The sequence below is a fragment of the Carcharhinus amblyrhynchos genome, chromosome 5 (genome assembly GCF_965287045.1).
Source record: "Carcharhinus amblyrhynchos chromosome 5, sCarAmb.v2.hapA, whole genome shotgun sequence".
Classification (NCBI taxonomy): domain Eukaryota; kingdom Metazoa; phylum Chordata; class Chondrichthyes; order Carcharhiniformes; family Carcharhinidae; genus Carcharhinus; species Carcharhinus amblyrhynchos.
In genome coordinates, this window is record NC_137328.1 from 14223284 (window position 1) to 14249057 (window position 25774).

Below are 25774 nucleotides of genomic sequence, written 5' to 3' on the forward strand. Positions count from 1 at the left end.
TGCTCCTATTTCTTATGTTCTTATGTTCTCATGTAATAGTGACCCTCAAATTAACTATATAAACTTACAGCAAGGATTCAGCTCATAATGTTTGTGCTTTCTCCTCACTGGAACAATTCAAAACTTATTCATGTTAACACACCCTCCTTATAGTCCTATGTCTCCCTTCCACTTTGATTATTCATTAGATTTATTGCCTCACTCTATGACAAAAATAGATTCCAAATTTCAATAATTATTTGCATATTACATGTTACCAAACCCATTTCCTCAGTGACTGATGATGGGCTGGATTTAATACTCCCCACAGCAGGGTTCGAAGGGTGGGGGCCCCACAATTGATCCAGTGGCCAGCCTGCCTGTCACCTATCTACCCACCATCCCTCTCCTCTCCTCACAGTCATACCAATGGCAGGTGTGACATTGTGCACCAGTGGGCTAATAGTGGCCCTTAAAGTCAACAGTTTGTGCCCACTTAAGGGCCTCATCCCGCCATTCAACCAGCTGCAGGACAGGGCTGGCATTCAACCAGCTGCAGGACAGGCTGATGTCAAGTGATTGACTTGGCAGGTTTCCATGCTGAGGCATCTGATGGGAAGTGGGCAGTTCTGGCCTTTCCTGGGCCCGGTAGAAGGTCCTTCCAATCTGTAACCCCTCTGCCCATCAGCACAGCAATACACCCGACTGGAAGAATGACCCACACTATGTCTGGCAAGACTAAACAAGAGGTGTTCTTTACCACATCGGAAGCTGGCATTTAACCTTTGCATAAATATGTAAAAGAACTTCTATATTGTGTATATATTTGAGGGAATTGTAACACCTTCATGAAGTGAATGCTTCACTTTGGCCCTTGGGAAGGACAAATGTAAACATCACCCACTTTTTTAAATCCGTAATTGGCATCGCAATCCCAGAAACTTTTGACCTTTAGTTTCCCTTAACCTCTTTCCTCAACTCCCAATCTCCCAATCCTCAATCCACAATTACCCACTCCTTCCCGGAATGCCTCTTGCCTGTGCTGGAATGCAGCTGAGTCAATGGCAATATGTATAAGGACTGGCTTATTTTGCTTCTGTTGCCTTGCCCCAGCCAATATTGGCTGGCAGATGGAAGAAAGGCAAATGAAGGTACTAACACTTCATTTTAGAGCAAGAATTGGGGTCCTGAATTATCCCTGCTACTCACTTTCTCCAGCTGAGGGAAAGCAGTCTCTGGGTGGAAATTTGAGCTGGTAGCTCCCTTAATTGGCTCAGAGACAAGTTCCCAGTTCACTTAAGGACAGAGAATGGACTCTCAAAGCTGGTGAGCAGTCAAAGCCCTTCTAGCTTCAGGAGAGCACCTGACTGTAGTAAAGATGAGGAAGTGAGTGCCTCAACTAGAAAATGCCCTCTGAGCCAATTTTTAAACAATTTGATTCAAAAAAAACCAAAAAGCAGCCAGGAACTAAAGCTCAATCTCCAGGACACTGCTGGAGAAAATCATTGGGAACTTCACAGAATTCCGACAATACAGAAAGAGGCTATTCGGCCCATCGAGCCTGCACCAACTCTCTGAAAGAGAATCTTACCTAGGACCTATCTCAGTAACCACACGGATTTACCATGCTAATCCCTCTAAGATACATATCTTGAGACACTGAGGGAGCACATTAGCATGGCCAATCCACCTAACCTGCACATCTTTGGAGTGTGGGAGGAAGCCGGTGCACCCAAAGGAAATCCACGGGCAGAACGGGCAGACCCCGCACTGACAGTCACCCGAGCTCGCACTTGAACCCAGAGTCCCTGGCATTGTGAGGCAGCGGTGCTAACCACTGCCCACTGTGCCAGCAGATAAATCAAAAAGAGAGAGTTTCTTTTTCGTCATTTTCTTTGAACATTTCTCTTTACTGGGTGGAAACATTGGAACATATGGGAGAACTATTTGATTGCAGTTAAACATCATTCAGTTACCTAATGAGTTTTGCTTTTCAAGAGGAAAGGATGGAATGTTGGCCAACTAATTGCTTCACCATGGGAGCAACTTGTTTGCTTTGATTTGATTTATTATTGTCATATGTATCGGCATACAGTGAAAAGTACTTCCTTGCACACTATACACATATCGTTCATAAAGAGGGAAAGGCAAGGTTGCAGAATGTAATGTGACAGTCATAGCTAGGGTGTAGTGAAAGATCAACTTAATGCGAGGTGGGTCCATTCAAATGTCTGATAATAGCTGGGAAGAAGCTGTTTTTGAATCGGTTGGTATGTGACCTCAGACTTTTGAACCCTTTTCCCGACAGAAGAAGGTGGAACAGAGTATGTCTGGGGTGCGTGGGGTCTTTAATTATACTGGCTGCTTTGCCGAGCCAATGGCAAGTGTAGACAGTGTCAGTGGATGGGAGGCTGGTTTGCTGGTGATGGACTGGGTTTCATTCAAGACCCTTTGTAGTTCCTTGCGGTCTTGAATAGAGCAGGAGCCCTACCAAGCTGTGAAACAACCAGAAAGAATGCTTTCTATGGTGCATCTGTAATAGTTTGTGAGAGTTGTAGCAGACATGCCAAATTTCCTTAATCTTCTGAGAAAGTAGAGGCTTTGGTGGGTTTTCTTAACTATAGTAAAGACATGGGGGGACCAGGATAGGGTGTTGGTGGTCAGGACACCTAAAAACTTGAAGCTCTTCACCATTTCTACTTCGTCCCCATTGACATATGACAGGTGCATGTGCAAGGTTACGGGGATATGGCAGGGGAGTGGGACTTGGAAGAGTGCTCTTGCAGCGAGGCAGTGCAGACTTGATGGGCTGAATGGCCTCCTCCTGCACTGTAAATATTCTGTGATTCGTTGAAGCCTGATGATGCAGTCAAAGGTGAGCATCTAATTGCAGCTTTTCTTTCACAGTGGCGTGATGATTTCATTAATGGATGGATTAAAGTGCCAGTTACACATGAAACGCAAGAGGAATGTCTTGGTATGGCAGTGCTCGATATAATGAGAATGGCAAAGGAGAAGGACCAATCTCCTTCGGACATCTATCACTCAAACAGGTAAGAAGGCAAACATTTGTAATTGCTTTCCATTCCCATTCCCATTGTAACTCCCATTCCCGTTAACCTTGCAAAGAATTATGGAATTGGAAAATAGATTAGGAGGAAGCCAAACCACAGGCGGAGGCCATTCTGCCCAACTTGCTATGCAGACAAATCAGCTAGTCTCAATTCTCTACTTTCACCTTTGGACTGCATTTTATTTTTCTCTTTGGGTAATGATCTGATGCCCATTCAAAAGCCGTGATTGAATCTGGCTCCGTTACAACCTCAGACAATGCAGTCTAGCTCCTCGCCATTCATGACGCAAAATACATTTTTCCTCAACTAATTTTGCAATCAGCAGACCAGAGATCAATAACTAGTGTTCAGGAGAAGTTTGTGATTCCGTGGTGGTTAAACTTAGAAGTCACTTGAACTCTTTGCAATTACTATGGGCATGTGATCAAACAAGGTGTTACTTGGATTTCATTCTCAATAATCAGAAGATGGATACAGACAAAGAAGGGCCAACTAAAGTTTACCATTAATCTGCTATGGACAGGGAAGGGTCAGTGCAAACAGCACTCTTTTCCTCTGAACACCTGTCCAATAATAGAAGGTGCATTGAATTAGCTTGTTTCAAAGAATAAACAGTGGCCATAGTATTAAAGGAGCAGCAGCTCTGTGGATGACACATTGGCTAAAGGACAGAAGGATAGAGTGTAGAGATGAACAGTTGTTTTACAGACCGGAGAGAAGTAGACAGTGATGCCCCGAGGAGTTGGTGTATGGACCACTGTTCTCATGAATGCATAGTAGTTGCCTCAACTGGCGTATATGGGGCCTGGTGTTGTTGTGAGACTTCTTACTTGGTTCATAGAGTCATAGAAGTTTACAGCATGGAAACAGGCCCTTTAGCCTCACTTGTCCATGCTACCCTTTTTTTAACCACTAAGCTAGCCCCAGTTGTCCACATTTGGCCCATATCCATGCAACTTATGTAACTGTCTAAACACTTTTCAGAAGACAAAATTGTACCTGCCTCTACTACTGCCTCTGGCAGCTCGATCCAAATACTCACCACCCCCTGATGAAAGAATTGCCCCTTTGTACCTTTTTGTATCTCTCCCCTCTCACCTTAAATGTATACCCTCTAGTTTTAGACTCCCCTACATTTGGGAAAAGATGTTGACTATTTACCTGATCTATGCTCCTCATTATTTTACACATCTCAATAAGGTCACCCCTAAGCCTCCTATCCTCCAAGGGAAAAAAACCCAGTCTAAACAGGCTCTCCTTAAACTCAAACCATCAAGTCCCAGTAGTAAATCTTTCCTGCACACTTTCTAGTTTAATAATATCCTTTCTATAATAGGGTGACCAGAACTGTACACGGTATTCCAAGTGTGGCCTTATCAAAGTCTTGTACTTCAACAAAATGTCCCAAATCCTGTATTAAATGTTCTGACCAATGAAACCAAGCATGCCAAATGCCTTCTTCACCACTCTGTCTACCGGTGACTCCACTTTCAAGGAGCTATGAACCAGTACCCCTAGATCTCTTGTAAAACTGTCCCCAAGGGCCTACCATTAACTGAATAAGTCCTGCCTGGTTTGATTTAACAAAATGCATCACCTCTCGTTTATCTAAATTAATCTCCATCTGCCATTCATCAGCCCCCTGGCTCATTTGATCATGATCCTGTTGCAGTCTGAGATAACCTTCTTCACTGTCCACTATGCAACTGTGTTCAAGGTTTGAAGGTGATGTGGAATTCGGAAATGTGAGGAGGCAGGCAGTTATCAGGTGAAATTTTATGTAGAGAAGTATAAAGTGATTCATGTTCGTAAGAAGAAAGAGGAAGTTCTCTATAAATGGTACGATTTTAAAGAGGATGTGGGAGGAGATAAAGCTGGGGTGTTTGTGCACAAGTCTTTAATGGTGGCAAAACAAATTGAGAAAGCTATTAAAAAGGCTTTTTAATACCTTTCTCAATTTGGGTTCCTTGGCTTTATAAATAGAGGCATGGGGCCTAATGTTAATGGGGAGACGTGTTGGGAGGGAAGGTATTGATGGTGACAAAGTTTGGATGGAAAAGAAGGAAATGCCGATCTTTTAAACAGTGTGTGCTGGTTCTCCACCCTACACATGACCAGATTGACAACTGTCTGCTTATCAGATGGGAAATGGCAGGGTCATGCAGCCCAGAAACAGATAACTGGCAGGGACTGGGGTGGTCTTATGCTGACCAGTAGGAGAGAGAGATGGCAACTGCACGGCGTTGGTTGGATGGAAAAGACAGTGGCTGGTTGTGGGGGTTGATAGTAGTGTTGGAATGTGGGGGGTGGGGAGAAGGAGTGGAGGCGGTTGGGACGGGAGTAGCTGTAGGGATGGCAGTCTGTGCTAGAGATTGTGGATTAGCAAGATGCTGCTGGCAGAAGCCTTGACATGTTTCTGTGGTGCAAGTTATAGATGGTGATGTAGCCGTGCCGCATCAGTGTTAAAGGGAATGAATGTTGAAGGTCGTGGATGGCCTGACAAATCAAGCAGGCTATTCGTGTTGGTTAGTGCTGAGCTTCTTGAGTGTTGTTGGAATCGCACTCATCCAGGAAAGTGAGGAGTTTTCCATCACACTCCTGACTTGTGCCCCGTAGATGGTGGACAGGCTTTGGGGAGGCAGGAGGTGAGTTACTCGCCTCCTAGGAATCCTAGCCTCTGGGGTTGGATTTGAAATGTTTAATATTTCCTCTTATCATCCTACCTGAACTCACCCATTCTTGTGAATTAGAAATACCTTCACAGAACACAAAAGCAAGGAAAATATGCTAAAAGTTTGAGAAAACCTTGGTTAGGCTCCAGCTAAAGTACTGTAAGAAGGAGAGGGTGCTGAGGAGAATGTTATCAGGAATAAAATACAACTTCAGTTATGTAAAGGGACGAGAGACTGGAGTTGTTCTCCTTCGAGTAGCAAAGATTAGAGGGAAATTTGCGAGAAGTGTTAAAACTTTTGCATAAATGAGGAGAAAGTGTTTCTATCGGCAGAAGGATGGGTAACCAGAAGGCACAGATTGTTATTGGCAAAAAAAGACAAAGGCAACCTGAGGAATGGAAAATTACATAATGTGTTATTATTGCGACCTCACTCCTATCTCTGCTCATTTGCTGCTGAAACCCTCAGTCAATCCATTATTACCTCTAGACCTGATTATTCGAGCACATCAGGCTGGTGTCTCTCGTTCTACCTACCATACCATCCAAAACCCTACAGTCTATGTCATAATTTGTATCAAATTGTAATCCCCTGTGAAAGTAGACCTAAAGGACATGGCCTCAAAATAAGGGGGAGTGTATGAGGAGGAACTTCTTCACCCAAATGGTTGTGAACCTGTGGAATTCCCTGCCCAGTGAAGCAGTTGAGGCCACCTCATTGAATGTTTTTAGGTCGAGGATAAATAAATTTTGAATAGTAAAGGAATTAAGTGTTATGGTGAGCGGGCGGCTAAGTGGAACTGAGTTCACGAAAAGATCAGCCATGATCTTATTAAATGGCAGAGCAGGCTTGAGGGCCCAGATAGCCTAGCCCTGCTCTGTGTTCTTATATTCTCCCCATGTGCTCACTGATCTGCACTGGCTCCCACTTAAGCATCATCATTGTTTTAAAATTCTCATCCTTATTTTTGAATTTCTTCATGGCCTTGCCCCATACTGTCTCTCTAATTTCTCCCTCCACCTCTCCCTCCCGCCCACCATACGTTCTGGATATCAGCACTCCTCTAATTCTGGTCTTTTGAGTACCCCTGATGTTATTTGTTTGACCATTGCTGGTTGTGCTTTGTCCCTTAGGGCCTTGACTTGCGAATTCCACCCCAATAGCGTATTTCCTCACTTTCCTCTTTCAGACAGTCCATAGAATATTCCTCTTTGGCCAAACTTCTTGACATCCAACCAAATATCTCATTGTGTGGATTGGCACCATATATTGTTCTGTAATGCTTTTGTGAAATGCCATGTGATGTTTTAAGTGCCAAATTATAGTTGATGTTAGTGTTATAATTTGGAATGCACTACCTGAAAGGCTGATGGAAACAGATTCAATTGTGACTTTCAAAAAGTATCTGGCAAAAACTTCAGCTGGGAAAGGTCCATGGGGAAAGAGCCTAGAGAAATGTTATAATTTTCCCGTCTTCCTCATTTATGATGTATTCAGATACCTAAGAAAAGAAAGGGCCATAGGATTTGTGTTCATTGAGAGAGTGCAGAAATCTCTCTGAATTTTGAAAGAGTTGCTAACAAGTTTTAAAAAAAAATCTTCTCACTTCAGCAGCCTGACGAGGCATTGTTGAAACTCCCATACCATCTCCCTCACGCTCGCTTCACACTCTCCCTCTAGAGAGTAGTGTGAAGGACCTCCAGCATTATTAAATCTCAGAGGCCACGATCTCAACAATCCTTCCATGGTTATAACCATAGTGATTGTATGGTTAGTGTATATGGATGGAGAGATTGATTGTGAACTCTTATTGTGAGGGGTGCGGTTGAGGGTTGGCGGGGTGGGTGGGAGGGGAGCAGGAGGTGTTGCACCCTCATCCACTGGGTATGAGGATCTCACAGGATGTCATCTCTGAATTGCAAGGCAGAGTTCCAATCTGGCCTGTGCTCAGTTACACTGTCCAGAGCAGGGTTTGAACTGTGCACCTTCTGACTTGGAAGGAAAAAAAGTGCTACCAATAAGCTGTCACTACAAATCTGCCGAACTTGTGGCTTTCACAGTTAAGTTCCCACCCTGTACTGTGAGGAGTTCCTTTGGGCCTGAGGGAAGAAAGAGAGTTAGTGTCACAAATAGGTTTACATTAGCACTGCAATAAAGTTACTGTGCAAATTCCTTAGTCACCTGTTTGGATACACTGTGGGAAAATTTGACAATCTGTCGTGGTCAGACTTGAACCTGGGTCTCCAGATTTTGCTCTGGGCCTGTGGGTTACCAGTCTAGTAACAGTGCCACTATGCCACCACCACTGTGACTTACTAGTCTTGGGACACTGAGGGGTAATTTAGAATGGCCAATCCCACCTAACCAGCATGTCTTTCGGACTGTGGGAGGAAACCGGAGCACCCGGAGGAAACCTATGCAGACACAGGGAGATCGTGCAGACTCTGCATAGGCAATAACCCAAGCTGGGAATCGAACCCAGGTCTCTGGTGCTGCAAGGCAGCAGTGTTAACCGCTATGCTTTTTGTTTATTTTCTATTAACCGTAACCCATTTGAACTGACAAAAAGTTTTCAAGCTTAAGATGGTTCCCACCCATGTCAGTAATGTTGTCATTTCAATTTTAGTTACAAGTCGTTGCTGCCAATAAATATTCGGCTGCAGATCCAAAATTACCACTTTGTGACCAGGAAGCGGATTCGCTACAGATTCTACAGGTTTATCCAGCAGTTCAGCCAGTGCAACGCGAGTGCGCGAGATCTGAAGCTGAAATATTTGATTAACATGGAGACACTGCAGCCGGCCTTTTTCTCGGAGTATTTTGAGGTGAAGGAGCCGGTACGTGGACCTTCGGGAGAGGATATCTTTACCACCATCGTTGTGACTGGAAACGGAGGGATTCAATGGATGAAGGGGAAACGTAAAGACCTCAACTTTGAGTCTGATCAGGTAATAGCCGCGATAATTTCAATACTCCCCCTGCATTAGTTGCAGCTTTTATGGTTGATCAGGGGGATTGACTTAAATTGTCACGTACTGTTTAAAAACTCACTGTGATCCTGCTTTCTTCTCTTAATGTATTTACTTTATTGAGATGCCTCACTGAGCTGAGAAGGTTATTGAGTAAATTACCATCATTTATCATCCATCAATGCAAAGGATTGGTAAACACCCATTGTTGTTGCTCCTAACTAATGTTGGAACATCAAATCTCAAAGTTCATCTGATTGGAATTGATTCTTGTTTCTGCACAAATTGTTGTTTGTTTCATTTGAATTTATGTCACCTTGTCATGCTCAAATCACTTTCCAGCACTGTTACCCTGGTTCTTTGTGTCACACTGAGTATTGCACAGAAGCAGGTCATTTGGCCTAATTAGAATCTTGGTGTCCTGACTCTCTCTGACAAAGTACCTTACTCAGGCCTGTTCCCCACTCTATCCTCATAACATGGAGTTGCTGGCGTTGGACTGATGAATGGGCAGTGCTCCGAAATCTTGTGCTACCAAATAAACCTGTTGAACTTTAACTTAATGTTGTGAGACGACTTACTATCTCACCACCCCTCCCAATGCCTGATCCATGCCATCTTATCTCCTCCACCTTCCACATTGCCCCTCATACCTTACAAGCCAACCTACGTCCCTATGACCACCACTGTGTCCCTTTATAGCCCTTATGCCCATTTTGTGCCAACCCATGCCCCAATGTATCTCCTTTTTGCTGCCATGGGGAGAGTGATCATTGTATGGTGGAGTTTCTGGTGCAGATGGAGGAGGAGAAAGTGGGTTCCCGGACACGCGTCCTTTGTTTGAACAGAGGGGAGTACGGTAGGATGAGAGAAGAATTGGTGAATGTGGACTGGGGGAGCGCGTTGGAAGGTAGGTCTGCTGAGGAGCAGTGGAGGATCTTTAAGGAGATCTTTCTTGGTGCTCAGCAGAAATTTATTCCGATGGTCAAAAAGGACCGTAGGAGGAGAGGTAATAAGCTGTGGATAACGAAGGAGGTGAAGGAAAGTGTTAAATTAAAAGCGGAGGCGTTTAGAGTAGCTAAGAGTAGTGGGTGAGAAGAGGATTGGGAGAGGTTTAAATGTCAACAAAGATTGACAAAGAAGTTGATAAAGAAGGGTAGGAGAAACTATGAAGCTGGGCTGGCGCTTAATATAAAAAAGGATAGCAAGAGTTTTTATAAATATATAAGAAGGAAGAGGCTGGCTAGGGTGAACGTTGGACCCTTAGAGGATGAGAAGGGGGACTTAGTGGTAGGGGATGGGGATATGGCTGAGGTCTTGAATAACTTTTTTGTTTCGGTCTTCACGGAGGAGGACGTCAATAATTTGCCGGATGTTAGAGATGGAAAGGTGATAGGACTGGAGGGTCTCGATGACATTACTGTTACTAGAGAGGCGGTGCTCGGCAGACTGGAGGGGCTGATTGTGGACAAGTCCCCAGGACCGGATCGAATGCATCCGAGGGTTCTGAAAGAAATGGCGGAGGTGATAGTGGATGCCTTGGTGGTTATTTTCCAGACGTCGCTGGATTCCGGGGAAGTGCCGGAAGATTGGAAAACGGCTAATGTTACGCCGTTGTTTAAGAAGGGTGCCAGACAAAAGGCAGGGAATTATAGGCCTGTTAGTTTAACGTCTGTTGTAGGTAAAATGTTAGAATCCGTCATCAAGGAGGAAATAGCGAGGCATCTTGAGGGGAACTGCTTGATAGAGCAGACGCAGCACGGTTTCGTTAAAGGGAAGTCGTGTCTGACAAATTTACTGGAGTTCTATGAGGATATGTCTAGGGCGGTGGATAGAGGAGAGCCGGTGGATGTGGTCTTTCTTGATTTTCAGAAGGCGTTTGACAAGGTACCTCACAAGAGGTTATTGCAGAAGGTAAGGGGGCATGGAGTTGGGGGTAGGGTGTTAGCGTGGATAGAGGACTGGTTGTCAAATAGGAGGCAGAGAGTGGGGGTCAATGGGTGCTATTCGGATTGGCGGATGGTGACTAGTGGGGTGCCCCAGGGGTCGGTGCTGGGGCCTCAGCTATTTACCATTTATATAGATGATCTGGAGGAGGGAACCGAGTGTAGGGTGTCGAAATTTGCTGATGACACCAAAATTGGTGGAAAGGCAAATTGTGCGGAGGGTGGTGAGAGTCTACAGAAGGATCTAGATAGGCTGGGCGAATGGGCCAGGAAATGGCAGATGGAATTTAATGTTGGCAAGTGCGAGGTGGTCCACTTTGGTAGGAATAATGGTAGGAAAGATTATTACTTACGTGGAGAAAAACTGCAGCAGGCGACGGTGCAGAGGGACCTCGGGGTCCTTGTGCATGAGTCGCAAAAACCCAGCTTGCAGATGCAGCATGTGGTCAGGAAGGTGAATGGGATGCTGGCCTTCATAGCGAGGGGGATTGAATATAAAAGTAGGGAGGTCTTGCTGCAGCTGTATAGGGCATTGGTGAGGCCGCAGCTGGAGTACTGTGTGCAGTTTTGGGCGCCGTACTTACGCAAGGATATTTTGGCCTTGGAGGGAGTGCAGAGGAGGTTTACTAGGCTGAAGCCGGAGTTGAGGGGGTTGAGCTATGAGGAGAGGCTGAATAAATTAGGCTTGTACTCGTTAGAGTTTAGAAGAATGAGGGGAGATCTCATTGAGACGTATAAGATGATGATTGGGATGGATAGGATAGAGGTGGAGAGACTCTTCCCACTCAGAAAGGATAGTAGGACTAGGGGGCACAGCCTCAAGATAAAGGGGGGGCGGTTTAGAACGGAGTTGAGGAGGAACTTCTTCACTCAAAGGGTGGTGAATCTCTGGAATTCTCTGCCCGTTGAAGTGGTGGAGGCTACCTTGCTAAATATTTTTAAGACGCGGGTTGATGGTTTTTTGGTAAGAGAGGGGATTAAGGGTTATGGGGAGAGGGCGGGAATGTGGAACTGAGCCAAGACAGATCAGCCATGATCTTATTGAATGGCGGGGCAGGCTCGAAGGGCTAGTTGGCCTACTCCTGCTCCTATTTCTTATGTTCTTATATTGTCGCTGGACGAGTAATCCAGACCCAGGCTAATGCTCTGTGGACGCGAGTTCGAATCCCACCATGGCAGATGGTGAAATTTGAATTCAATAAAAAAGTCTAGAATTAAAGATCTTACGGTGACCCTGAAACCATTGTGGATTGTTGTAAAACCCCATCTGGCTCACTGATGGGAAGGAAATCTGTTGTCCTTACGCGGTTTGGCATACATGTTACATTAGATCCACAGCAATGTGGTTAACGCCCAAATTCCCTCAGGGATGGGCAATAAATGGTGGCCCACATCCCACGAATGAATAACAAAAAAAAACCTCACCCAGCATCCATCCCGGGCCGAATAAAACATTGAATAAAACAGCGTTTACCTGTAGACCTGTGGACTGCGGCTAGCATGGGGTGTGGTGGGAGTCTTAGAGGTGCCCAAGGCTTAAATGAGTGCAGAGCATCTTTTCAGCCTAGATTCAAAACCCTGGTCCAGTTTGCGTACTTGTCGTTCATGACAGTGAAATAACCACAGGGACTGGAACATAACATGACTGTGTGGGTTTTTATTTTTCCAATTGGAATAGGATATATCTAGCCTGTGAACAGTTCCCGATGTTGGGTCTGGTTCCAATATTCAGGTGCTCCCACCCTTTTCTCTGAAGTGCTTTTTTTTGCTCTGAATGCTGTATATTTAGCTCAGAACATTGAGTTGAACCTAGTCCAGGTCACTGTGATTCCAGACTTTGTAATTTGCCTGCTGTGAATATCATTTGAGGTTGTGCAGAAAAAATTGATCTAGATTTGGAAAACTTGAATCAAGGTTTTGCGTTGTTGCAAGCAGCTCACAGTATTCGGCATTGACAAGGCAGACTTAAGGGGATGTGAGAAATTTAAGTGTGTTACTAGCCTGGTAAGAGTTGCTCTTTGATGGTTGGACTATAATGGAGCAGAGTGAAGGGCACTCTATTCCATATGTAATATTTATTTATACAATATTTATTGCCTGAGGGCATTTGGAAGTCAACTACATTGCTGTGGGATCTGATGTCAGATGTATGCTAGACTGGGTAAGGTCAACAGATTTCTTCCCATTAGTGTACCAGATGGGGTTTTATGACTGTCGGCAATGATTTCATGGCCACCATTAGACCTTTAATTTCAGATTTTTGTTGAATTCAAATGTCACCATCTGCCAAGGTGGGATTCGAACCCCAGTCCATGGAGCATTACCCTGGCTCTGGATTACTTGTTCAGCAACAATATCACTGTGCCACCTCCTCCACTTTTGGCCTGACATCGGAGATCTAAAAAGAAAAGAACCTGCATTTGATATTCGTGACCCTAGGATGTCCCAACGCACTTTCTTTATAACATAATGGCCAAAATCTGCTGTCCTTGTTTGCGGCTGGGATTTTCCGCTGCCACAGTTGAGTCTTGGCTAGAACACCAAGGCTAAAAATTTCCTGTCCCACCTGCCACGGGAATCGTAGTGGATGAGACAGAAAATTCAGGGGACCGTGCAATGATCCGTTGAGCTTGGGCGGGAATTTCCAGCTGCGACTGGAAAATCTCACCCAAGATTTTCCATCCGTGCTCACAACGGGTCACTCAATGGACAAAACTGCAAATGCCTTTGGAGTAAAAGTAATAGTAAGACGTCTCACAGCACCAGGTTAAAGTCCAGCAGGTTGCCCTGCGGCAGGTGTAACTTTAACCTGGTGTTGTGAGACTTCTCACTGCGCTTACCCCAGTTCAATGCCGGCATCTCCACCAGTTGTAAAAAAATCGCAACCCACAAATAGGTATAATGATCAGATTTTTATGTCTGTCGTGCATGGAGTGGGGTAAGGTGAATATTGACGAGAATGCTCTTCAACGTTGACATGGGACCTTCTCCATCTACCTGCCAGGGCCATTACAGGACCTTGATTTAACATTTCATTCAAGAGACGGTGCCTCCAACAGTGCAGCATACCCTCAGTATTGAAATTATGTGCTTAAGTCTTCAGAGTGACCTTTGAACCCATGATCTTCTGGCGCAAGAAGCAAGAGTGCTGACATTGGGTCAAGGGACAATGCTTTGTCCGTCCATGATTGTATGTACAGATGGGAGAGGTGGTTCACAAGAACAAGAAATATATCACTTACTTGTGCAAAACCTAATGGATGGGTGAGAGTGTTAGGGAACTATAGTAGAAGGGTGTTTGGCAGAGGGAGGATTAATGTGTGACTGGAAAACAGTACTATCCACATGGCGATGTGGTGAGTCACGTAATAGTAGACTGTGGAGAAGAATCTGGAAGGAGCCAACATGGAGACGTCCCTTGCAGGTGTACATAAGTACATACTTTATAGGTTAACAATAAATGGTTTATGTTTAACCATACAATCTCAGTGAAACACCAAATAGCCTTTACAACAACAAATATTCTCCTAGACCCTACAGACCTTAAATGAAATGCCAATATTTTAGATACATTTTGTCAACATTTGAGAACAGTAATGTTTTTAAATCTGTATTATCATCCCTTAATAATTCACAAATTTATGATGAATTTGACATAATTATCCCAAATAATCCATGATTTTATCTAAAAATGATCTATGATAAAATATCTACGTTCTTGTGTCCGTTCGGGAGCCACTAATTCTGACTGGGGGCAAAAAACATTTTTGAAAAGAAAAGGTTCCACTCCTTAACTTGGTCTGTTCCTGGTAGCATTTGCAGTCACTGATGTATGTCCAGTTCTCGGCATGATTGCTCTATCTCTCTTCTGTGGCCTTGTCCACGCCTGGATGGTCCTATGAAGGAGTGTGACAGATTTGCAGTTATGCTTGAAGACTTCTGTGACTGGTAGGCACCTACCAGAAATGCGATGTTTTGCGGACCGTAGAAATAATAGAATTGGGTATTCTTAAAATTGCCATGGTTTTGCTCAAAGGTTATTCAAGAGAAAGACCCAGACAACTGCGTGGAAGTCTCATGGTTGAGTACTTGCTGATTTTGTTCAATTGGCTGAAGCAAGGGAATAACAAAAGCTGAAACGACTAAGAACATTTACTTGATAAATTTCCCAGCCTCAAAAATAACCTTGTAAAACGGCAAAATGTCAATCTTTGTATTAGAATCTGTGTCTGCTTTGAATGTTATCCCATGTACCAATGGTATACTGCAGTGTATAAGGGGAGACGATGACCCATTGGTATTATCGCTATTACTCCAGAATGTTCTAATGATCTGGGGACCCAGGTTCGAATCCCACTATGGCAGATGTTGGGATTTGAATTCAATAAAAAATACCTGGAATTAAGAATCTATGGATGACCGTGAAGCCATTGTCGATTGCTGAAAAAAAAACCCATCTGGTTCACCAATGCCCTTTAGGGAAGGGAATCTGCCGTCCTTACCTGGTCTGGCCTACAAGTGACTCCTGAGCCACAGCAATGCAGTTGACTCTCAACTGCCCTCCAAGAGCAACAAGGATTAGACAATAAATGCTGGCCAGCCAGCAATGCCCATGTTCAATGAATGAATAAAAAAAAAATTCACAGAGGGTGGGATTCTCTGGCCGCGCTCACCCAAGTCTGGAAATTCCTGCCCATGGTCAATAGACTTTTGCATGGCCTGCCAAATTTTCTATCCTGCCCACTATGATTCCTGTGGTGGACAGGAAGGGAAAATTCCACCCACAGTCTCTGAGGGCAGCAAGGGGGAGCAGTGGTTAGCAGTGCTGTTTCACCGCGCCAGGGACCCTGGTTCGATTTCAGGCTTGAGTGACCATCAGTGTGGAGTTTTCACGTTCTCCCCGTGTCTGCGTGGGTTTCCTCCGGATTCTCCGGTTTCCTCCCACCGTCCAACAATGTGTGGGTTAGGTGGGTTGGCCACGCTAAATTGCCTGTTAGTGTCCAAAGATATGTAGGTTAGGGGGATTAGCCATGGTAAATGAATAAGTAGCTCTTTTGGAGAATCAGTGCAGACTCAGTGGGCCAAATGGTCTCCTTCTGCACTGCCGAGTTTCTATAGTTAAAAACCCAATTATATCCCATCCAACAAGGTACAATTTTTCAAGCTTTTAACAGCAAGACAAATAGCTCAAGAGTGCATATTCTTACACTTTCAAGAGACTTCCTGTTGATAGCAGTCTGGGGTTGCCTCAGTACTCTGTGCAGAAGTGTAGAATTTCCATGTTATTCTGTACATGTGCACACTCTGAAAGTTGCTGTCGGTTTGAGTAATGACAGCAAACATTGGAAGTTTCACCCTCCTTTCACATGCATAATCTAGCCAATACGTAACATTGTCAACATGTGGTCTTGGATCTAAGCATAATTCCACCATAAATTGCACCACACTTAAAATGCCTCCCAGCTTGTTTGCTAACATTGTTGCTGGCCTCGTGTCAGCTGGGTACTTGGTTTTAAAATAGAATCCTTGTTTTAGTTAACAATCAAGTTTTCATTACTAGTCAATTATTGTCTCCAAATAGTTTTCCTATCTTGCCGACAATGCTAAAACCAACTCATGTTCTTGTTTCCTGGCTAGATAGTTTGAATTCTTTAGTTTTTGATTTGGTTTATTATTGTCACACAGTATTAATATACAGACTTTCTTATGGTAATCTATAGGTTAATCTCGGTGAGATGCTGAGTTGGTGCAGATTTGAGGCAGATTGGCCTCTTTTTGCACTGTAGGGATTCTGTGATCCTACGATTTTACATCCCTGCATACCGTGGCTGAAATTGCTTCAGAAATAAATTACGTTGATCAATTGTGTCAAATGCCTCATGTATCATCAGCAGAGAGATTGGGCTAGTGGTAATCTTACCCAACTGATAATCTAGGCCTCCGCTCTGAGGTTGAACTTGCACCACAGCAACAGGTGGAACTTAAAAACTTTTGTTAAAATCTGGAAGTGAAAGATAGTCCCACGAATAGTCTCTCAAAGCCATCGTCAGTTGTCTATAGAAAGGCACCGGGTTCACAAATGTCCTTCAAGGAAGGGCATCTTTCCTGGGATGACCTACCTGTGACTGCAGGTATTGTGGTTGACCCTTAACTGTCCTCTGAAATGTCAGTTTGTGGGCAATTAATGATTGGTAACAAATGTTGGCCAGGCCAGAAACACTTGCATGTCATGAAAGAATGCATTCATAGATATAAAACATGCCTGAATCATAGAATCCTACAGTGCAGGAGGAGGCCATTTGGCCCATTAAAGTCTGCACTGACCATAATCCGACCCAGGCTCCATATCTATAACCCCATGCATTTACCCTAGCTAGTTGCCCTGACACTAAGGGGCAATTTAGCATGGCCATTACACCAAACCAGCGCATCTTTGGACCGAGAGAGAAAACCCACACAGATACGGGGAGAATGTGCAAACTCCACGCTGACAGTGACCCAAACCAGGAATCAAACCTGTTTCCCTGGCACTGTGAGACAGCAGTGCTAACTATTGTGCCACCGTGCTGCTCCAAACTTGCTTGTTTAGATTTGAATTCTGATTGATGAATCCCTTGAATTACAACTTAGTTTGCTCCAATTACATTAGAGGCAGAAGAAAATGCTCAAATAGAACAATATTAAAACAATGCATGTGCAAGAAGTTTGAATGTTAAATGGAAGGATTGATATAATTATGCAATCCGTTTGTTATTGCCTGTCCAAAGGCGGTACAGATCCCGTGAACATACTTGTGTCCGTTGAATCAGAAATATTATAGTTAGTTTTTAGATGGCTGTATTTGCATCTGCCTATTATCTTGTGAAGTCGTGGTCTATTGCCCATAGATTAATGGAGAGCACAGTGGTTAGCACTGCTGCCTCACAGTACCAGAAACCCAGGTTCAAGTCCAACTTTGGGTGACTATGTGGAATTTGCATGTTCTCCTCGTGTCTGCGTAGGTTTCCTCCCACAGTCTGAAACTCTACAGATTAGGTGATTAGCCATTTTAAGTTGCCCCTTAGTGTCCCAAGATGTGTAGATTAGATGGATTAGCCATGGGGAGGGGTTAGGGCGGGGGAGGGGCCTGGGTAAGTTTATGGACGGGATTTTACGGCTTCGCTCGGGTGAGACCGCAAGTTCCTGCCGAGGTCAATGGAGGTTTCTATTGTCGGATCCTCGCCCGTGCTGATTCCATGGCGGGCGAGGTGATAGACTTCCAGCCACTCTGTCAGAGAGTTGATGCAGACTTGACTGGCTTCTGCTGCACTATGAGGATTCTATGATTAGCGGTCTTTGGGCTAGACTAGTTTGCAGAGTCGTATGAATAATGTGAAAACTTAATGCTTGTGAATGAGACAAGTGGTGTGTTGCTTCCATCACAATGTTATTTTCAAAATTGGATTCACAAAAAGGTTAAACACTTCATGAGTGTTTTATGGGAGTCTTTTTAAGCTGCGTGGTTTGTGGTTTTCTTATCTGACAATCGGATCCTGTAGTTTTCCTGTCCTGGTTCAGCAGAAACATCTTCTACACTTCCACCCGACTTGTCATGCTGTGACAAACAAAGATGACGCCACTTGCAGTTTTTTTGGTTATCTTCCAACACAATCTGGCTTACATTCAGCTGAGGTTTTGTCCAGATATGCAGTGGCCAACTCGAGACTAGTTTTTGCATAGGGCAGGACTCTCCAATCTTATCCATGGCCGCTTCACTGGAAGGAAGAACAGAGAATTTAATGTTCCAGCCAAAACTCCAATCACTTTCAGCGACACTGGGGAATCCCAGCCTTGAACAAGGGTTTTGGCCAAAGTATTTACTTCCCACATACTGTTATTCCTTACCAAGCAACTAAGCATCTGTAATTGTAAGAAGGAATTTCTGAAGGCAAGATAATTTAATTTGTTCTTTGATACTCAACAATGCTTTTCTCTGACAATAGGCCATGATTCTTCAGAATAAAACTAAGTGCTCTGACCAGCAGGAAAAACAGAGTTTTTCCCATTTCCTGATCATGCTGGCAGGTCTGCCGAGGTAGGACTCCAACATTTTCTGTTGGGAAAGAAATCCCCAACGGGGAATTTGTCAAGCAAACCAACCATGGGGCTTTTCCATGGTACTTGGCACACCATGATATTCAAGGCTTTGGGCCTAGTACTGGCAAGTGGGATTAGGTGGGCAGGTCAGGGCCTTTCATGCATTGGTGCAGACTTTATAGGGCTGAAGGGCGTCTTCTGCACTGTAATATTCTGTGAGATGGGGGTCATTCCAATGGCCTATATAGGTCTATTTAGCAAATGCCTCCTGGCAATGCCAACCTGGTCCTGCCCCCATTACCCTGCCATTGACAGCATGGATGTTGCCCAGCAAGGACACCAAGACACCCAAGATATGGCATTTTGACCATCAAACTCCACACAGACACTCAGCCAACACCAGAATTGGACCTGGTTCCCCGGCAATGTGAGGCAGCAGTGCTAACCACACTGCCATGTGGCAGATTAAACTTAACAGGACTGTGTAAAATTCTGTGCGAAGAAATCAAAAGTGAAGAGGCAAAAAAATGCATCAATGTTGTAAAAGCTAAGACTGAAGTTGAAATTAAGGCATCAGAGACTCAATGCACCAATCAGTAGAGTCAATCAGATTTTGAGCGATGTAGCCAAGAGCAGAGGATTAGGAATCCTAATATGTTCAGGAGAAGCCACACCTTGATTTGATTTGATTTATTATTGTCGCGTGTATTAATGTACAGTGAAAAGTATTGTTTCTTGCATGCTATACAGACAAAGCATACCGGTCATAGAGAAGGAAAGGAGAGGATGCAGGAGGTCATGTTACAGTCATAGCTAGGGTGTCATGAAAGATCAACTTAACGTAAGGTAGGGCCATTCAAAAGCCTGTTGGCAGCAGGGAAGAAGCTGTTCTTGAGTCGATTGGCACACAACTTCAGACTTCTGTATCTTTTTCCTGACAGAAGAAGGTGGAAGAGAGAATGTCCAGGATGCACCAGGTCCTTAATTATGCTGGCTGCTGTTCAGAGGCAGGGGGAAGTGTAGACAGAGTCAATAGATCGGAGGCTAGCTTGCATGATGTACTGGGCTTCATTTAAGACCCCTTGTAGTTTTTTTGCAGTCTTGGGCAAAGTAGGAGCCATACCAAGCTGTGATACAACCAGAAAGAATGCTTTCTGTACAAGAACTAGAGGGCACAGCCTCAAAATAAGGGGGACTCAATTTAGAACAGAGTTGAGGAGGAACCAGAGGGTGGTGAATCTTTGGAATTCTCTGCCCATTGGAGCAGTGGAGGCTACCTCATTACATGTGTTTAAGTCACAGATAGATAGATTTTTGACCAATAAGGAAATTAAGGGTTATGGGGAGCAGGCGGGTAAACAGAACTGAACAACTATCAGATCAGCCATGATCTTATTGAATGGTGGGGCAGGTTCGAAGGGCTAGATGGCCTACTCCTGCTCCTATTTCTTACATTCTTATGGTGCATCTGGAGAAGTTGGTGAGAAATCGGAGCAAACATGCCACGTTTCCTCAGCCTCCTGAGAAAGTAGAGGTGTTGGTCGGGTTTCTTTACTATAGTGTCGGCATGGAGGTACCAGGACAGTTTGTTGGTGATCTGGACAGTTTGTTGGTGATCTGGACACTTCAAAACTTGAAACTCTTGTTCATTTCCACTTCATCCCCATTGATACGTACAGGAGCGTGTCTCCCCTTATGCTTCCTGAAGTCAATGACTATTTCTTTTTGTTTTGTTGACATTGAGGGAAATATTATTGTCATTGCACCATTTCATCAGATTCCCTATCTCTTTCCTGTGCTCCATCTCGTCATTGTTTGAGATCCGACTCACGACAGCAGTGTCATCAGCAAAATTGAAAATTGAATCGGAGGGGAATTTGGCCGCACAGTGTACAAGGAGTATAATAGCGGGCGCAGGACACAGCCTTACAGGGCACCAGTGTTGAGGATGATCATGGAGGCGATGTTGCTGCCTATCCTTGCTGCTTACGGTCTGTGGGTTAGGAAGCCTAGGGTCCAGTCATAGAGGGAGGTGCCAAGCCCCAGGCCACGGAATTTGGAGATTAGTTTCGAGTGCCGTGCTCACTTCTGATTATCATAATACCAGAAAATTTTTCATCTTTGCATATTTGAATGAAACATCAGCTGGCGTGATTCGGAATGCTCAGGAGAAAAATGTGCGATAGAAAATGCCCAGATTTGAAATAATATGAAGAGAAATGGGTTGGGGGGGGGGGGGGTGCGGGTGGTGGAAGTATGGGAATAAATTATGCTGATGTAAAATCTGGTTCTCACACTCAAACTATGTCACATTTCAGTAATGGTCACCCATCAATATGACAAAGCTCCACATTTGGAATGACTAAGCGAGAACACTTTATTTTCAATATTTTCTGAGAACTATTTTAAATACCTCTCCCCTTCACAATTTCCCCGACCAAAGCAGATTTCACTCTTTTGAGAGACAGCAAACTGGTTTAAAACACGATGCTTTTTATTTTGTAAAAAAAATTAAGTACAGTGTTAAGTTTTAAACTTATTATTTCAGTGTCTCCTGTTTAATAAATACATACTATTTTATGGCCCGTAGAGTAGCAAGTATTATTATCTATGTTTAAAGTGGCCAATCAATCAAGTAAGCTTTGATCTAATTGAACCTCCTAAAAGATTTTTAAAAAGTCTCTTCAAATTAGTGGGTGCTGTCATAGAATCAGAGCATCCTACAGTGCAGAAGGAGGCCATTAGGTCCATCATGTCTGCACCGACTACAATCCCATCCAGGCCCTACACCCATAACTTCATGCCTTTACCCTAGCCAGATCCCCTTATCCCAAGGGGCAATTTAGCATGGCCAATCCACCTAACCTGCACATCTTTGGACTGTGGAAGGAAACCAGAGCACCCGGAGGAAACCCACTTAGACACGGGGAAACTCCACACAGACAGTGACCTAAGCTGGGAATCACACCCGGGATCCCTGGCCCTGTGAGACATTGAGAGATGTTACTTGAAGGTGATCATTTAAAGGTGGCATCTAATATCTTAAAATCCCATGTAGTGGATGAAGCGCATGTGGATTGAACTGGGGACACAGTTTAATCATAAGGGGGCGGCCATTTAAGATGGAGATGGGCAGAATTTTTTTTTTTATCTCAGAGAGGGTTGTGAGTTTTTGGAATTCTCTTCTCAGGGACAATCGAAGCAGGGTCATTGATTTTCTTTAAAAGGCAAGGGTAGATAAACACTTGTTAATAAGGGAGTCAAAGGATATCAAGTGGGAATGTGGAGGGGGGACCACAATCAGATCGACCATGATCTTATTAAATGGCAGAGCAGGGTCAAAGGGGCTGAAGGGTGTATTCCTGGTCCGAATTTGTATGTTTGCATTCACTCACCATCTAGTCTCCAACGTCCCCCTCCCCCCATACCCCTTCCCACCAGGGCCGACTGCCACATTCCTCAAGCAGTCCCCCAACCATCTGTACCTTTGTTCGGCCAATCACACATTCTGATCACCTAATGGACGCTTTTAGCACCTTTCCCAGCCTTTATCGTCATCATTTACAATCCCTTTGACCAATTATAGCTTCCCCCCACCTACCCTCATGGCGATGAGGAAAATATCAGCCATGATTGAATGGTGGAGCAGACTCGATGGGCTGAGTGACATAATTCTGCTCCTGTGTCTGATGGTGTTATAGTCTTATGGTTTCATAGCATAAATCTTGTCCGTTTTTCCTTCCCTTCAGCTCTGACGTGGGGTCATCCAGACTCGAAACGTTGGTTCTATTCTCTCCCCACAGATGCCGCCAGACTTGCTGCGTTTCTCCAGCATTTTCTGTCTTTGTTTGCTTGTCAGCTCTGCTGAAGCCTGATTCGTACCATTCTGTTGAGTGAGATGATGCTGATACTCTCGGCAAAACCTCACTAATATCTTGAAGGAAAAACTGATTCGAAGGAGTGGGTAATAGAAACCAATAAGAATAAACTCGAAGCGAAACAACTTTGCGTGGATCAGATATTTCCATTGCAAATACTGATGCCTGATTTGAACCATCCTATTGAGTGAGATGATGTTCATACTTAAGGTATAACCCCACTACTATTTTGTAGAAAGAACTGATTTGAGAAAGTGAGTAATAGAAATGAACAAAAAGAAACTTTGGGTGTAACAACTTTATGTGAATCAAATTTTCCCATTGCTGTAGTTATGTTCTGTAAGACCTTTCCCATCATCGAAAAATAAAAACATTACACTCTTAAATTGAAATACTGTACAAAACTAAATTCTGATACTTATGAATGAAATAAATTTTAGAATACAAATTGTAAAATATAAAAATATTCCTAGCTTCTTCTTCTTATCGGCACAGTGACTAGCATTGCTGCCTCACAGCGCCAGAGACCTGGGTTCAGTTCCCATCTTGGGTCAATGTCTGTGTGGAATTTGCACATTCTCCTCGTAACTGTGTGGGTTTCCTCCGGGTGCTCCTGTTTCCTCCCACATTCTAAAAGACGTGCTGATTAGGTGCATTGGCCATGATAAGTTCTTCCTCAGTGTACCCGAATAGGCGTCAGAGTGTGGCTACTAGGGGATTTTCACGGTAACTGCAGTGTTAATGTGACACTAATGAAGAAACTTAAACTTACTTATCTCTTGCAGTCTGACAGTCCCCCTCACTTGGTGCTTTCCTGCCTGACTCTCCCACTAACAACTTCCTCTCTTAAACCCTCGCTATGAGTGAAGGTTCAGACAAGCACAGCGATAGGGAGGAAGTGAATAAGGAAACAGGGGGAGCTAGGCGTGGAAGGATCGGGGGTGGAGGGAAGCAGTGTGCATGAGAGTCAACAAGGCAGTAAGTTAGAGGCAGGGAGCGAGAGGTAATCTCAGCCATCGGGTGTCTGTGGGACCAGGAGAGAGCCTTAGCCAGTGGGAGAGAGTCTCAGGAAGCAGGAAAGGCCATTCCAAAATGGCACAGATTGGATCACAAGTGCTGTGTTGTGACTGACACAACAGCCATTAAAGCGAAAGTCCTAGTGCTAAGTGCGCATACTGACACAATCATATCGGTGACACTCATATGCACGATGAGACTGAAAATGGGAACTTCCTGAACAATTTTAAAGAGGGCGCATAAACAGAGGTCCTTGGGGTGTACTGTGGAATTAGTTGTGGGCAGAATGGCCTCCTTCTGCACTGCAGGGATTCTACAATTTTGTGGTATTAGCAATGCCTAATGTGAATCTTCATCATGGGTGAAATGACTGAAACAAAGAAAGGGTAGGGGACCAACTTGTATGTGTTAGAAGTGTTCTGATACACCAACTACTTTCACAAAGCCACACCCATTTGGTTTAATAGCCTGTGAATGTGTTTTTTTTTGAGAATTGTACGTGAGTGCTGAATATTGCACAACAGTCAATTCAGTCAACACCCTTCATGTAATGAAACTAAAATACCCAGCGATGGAAACGTGAGTGGCAGCAGATAGGCACTTCTCCATCATGGTGAGAGGGATTCAGAAAAATACGCAGGACAACTCCACTCTAACAGTCTCTGTACAATTTCTGACAACTGGTCGCGGTTTCTCTTCCACAGTGTGACCATTTTACATTTAGAATATTTTGAAAGTGTTGACCAGATGCTTTGAGATGGAGGTACTCTCTCTCTGTCTCTCTCTCTCTCTCCATTACCCGTTCCTTCAGTGCCATCCTACATTGGATGGCAAGCTTGTTCTCTGGCTAATAACTGGCCATTGCAACCAAAATTTATGTCGCATTTGACTTTGAGCATCCATGTCCCATCCCAAATAGTAAAATCCCGCGCCTGCTATTTGATCTGAGCAAGAATAAATGAAAGGAGATTAAAAACAAATTACTGCAGGAATCCGTAATCAAAAGAGGAAATGCTTGAGAATCTCAGCAGGTCTGGCAACATCTGTTAGGAGAGAAAAGAGCTGACTTTTCGAGTCCTGATGACTCTTTGTCAAAGATAAAAGGCACAGAAAGTGAGAGATATTTATACTGTAGGGTGAGGGAATGAAAGTTGTCATAGGCACAAAAACAAAGGGAAAGGCTGCTAATGGCAGCCCCTGGGGAGAGTAGAAGGTGTGAGTGGCCAAACGGCAGAGAAGCTGAAATCAGTGGATAAACGGTGACAGGTGAAGATGGGGGGGGAGGGGGGAGAGGGGAGATAGGTGGGAGACGGGTAAAATTGAGAAAAGGGGGGAAAATGTGAAGCAAAAGGGGAGAAAAGGTAAGAAAAGGAGGGGGATAAAATAGGGGGAAAGAGTGGGGAGTGGGCAAGAAGCTTCCAGTGAAGCTCGATGCAAACTGGAGGAACAGCATTTTGTCTTCCAGCTAGGCACATTACAGCCTTCCGGTTCTCAATATCGAATTCAACAACTTTGGATGATTAGCTCTACTGCACCTCGACCCCTTTGTTTTCATTTTATTTAATGATTAACAATTCTCCACCTTTTATTTCTTTATTGTCTTTTCTTATTTTTCTTAACCCTTCCCACTCTTTTCCCCTTATTTAATCCCCCTTTTATAATATTTTCTCCCCCTTTGCTTCTCTTTTCCCCCTTTTTATCAACTTTACCTGTCTCCCACCCAACTCCCCCCTCCCCCCACATTTCATCGATCACCGTTTGCCCTCTGATTTCAGCTTATCTGCTATTTGGTCACTCGCACCTTCTATTCTCTCTATGCGCTGCCATTAGCAGCCTTTCGCCTTGTTTCCGTGGCTATGACTCATTTTTCATTCCGACACCCTACGGTATAAATATCTCCCACTTTCTATGCCTTTCAGCTTTAACAAAGGGTCATTTGGGCTTGAAACATCAGTTCTTTTCTCTCCTTATGGATGCTGCCAGACATGCTGAGATTTTCCAGCATTTTTTCTTTTGGAAGGAAAGATTCCAGCTGAGAGGGATCTACATGCCAAGAGAGATGGTTCTTTTCATGAAAACAACAAAAGCTGTCATGGAGCATCCATTATTTTGTTCTGAACAAAACCAGGAGTGTCCTTTGAATTGAAAGCAATGCTATCTAAA

General features: G+C 44.1%; 1 protein-coding gene across 2 annotated transcripts in view; it reads left to right on the plus strand.

Moving 5' to 3' along the window:
• LOC145342905 (tyrosine-protein kinase JAK2-like) overlaps positions 1 to 25774 on the plus strand; it is a 270756-nt gene that overhangs the window by 170875 nt on the left and 74107 nt on the right. For both annotated transcript variants that reach the window (XM_080188485.1, XM_080188486.1), the window contains 2 exons: positions 2887 to 3032; positions 8352 to 8673. In XM_080188485.1, coding sequence (XP_080044611.1) covers positions 2887 to 3032; positions 8352 to 8673 — 468 coding nt within the window. The remainder of the gene's footprint in view (positions 1 to 2886; positions 3033 to 8351; positions 8674 to 25774) is intronic.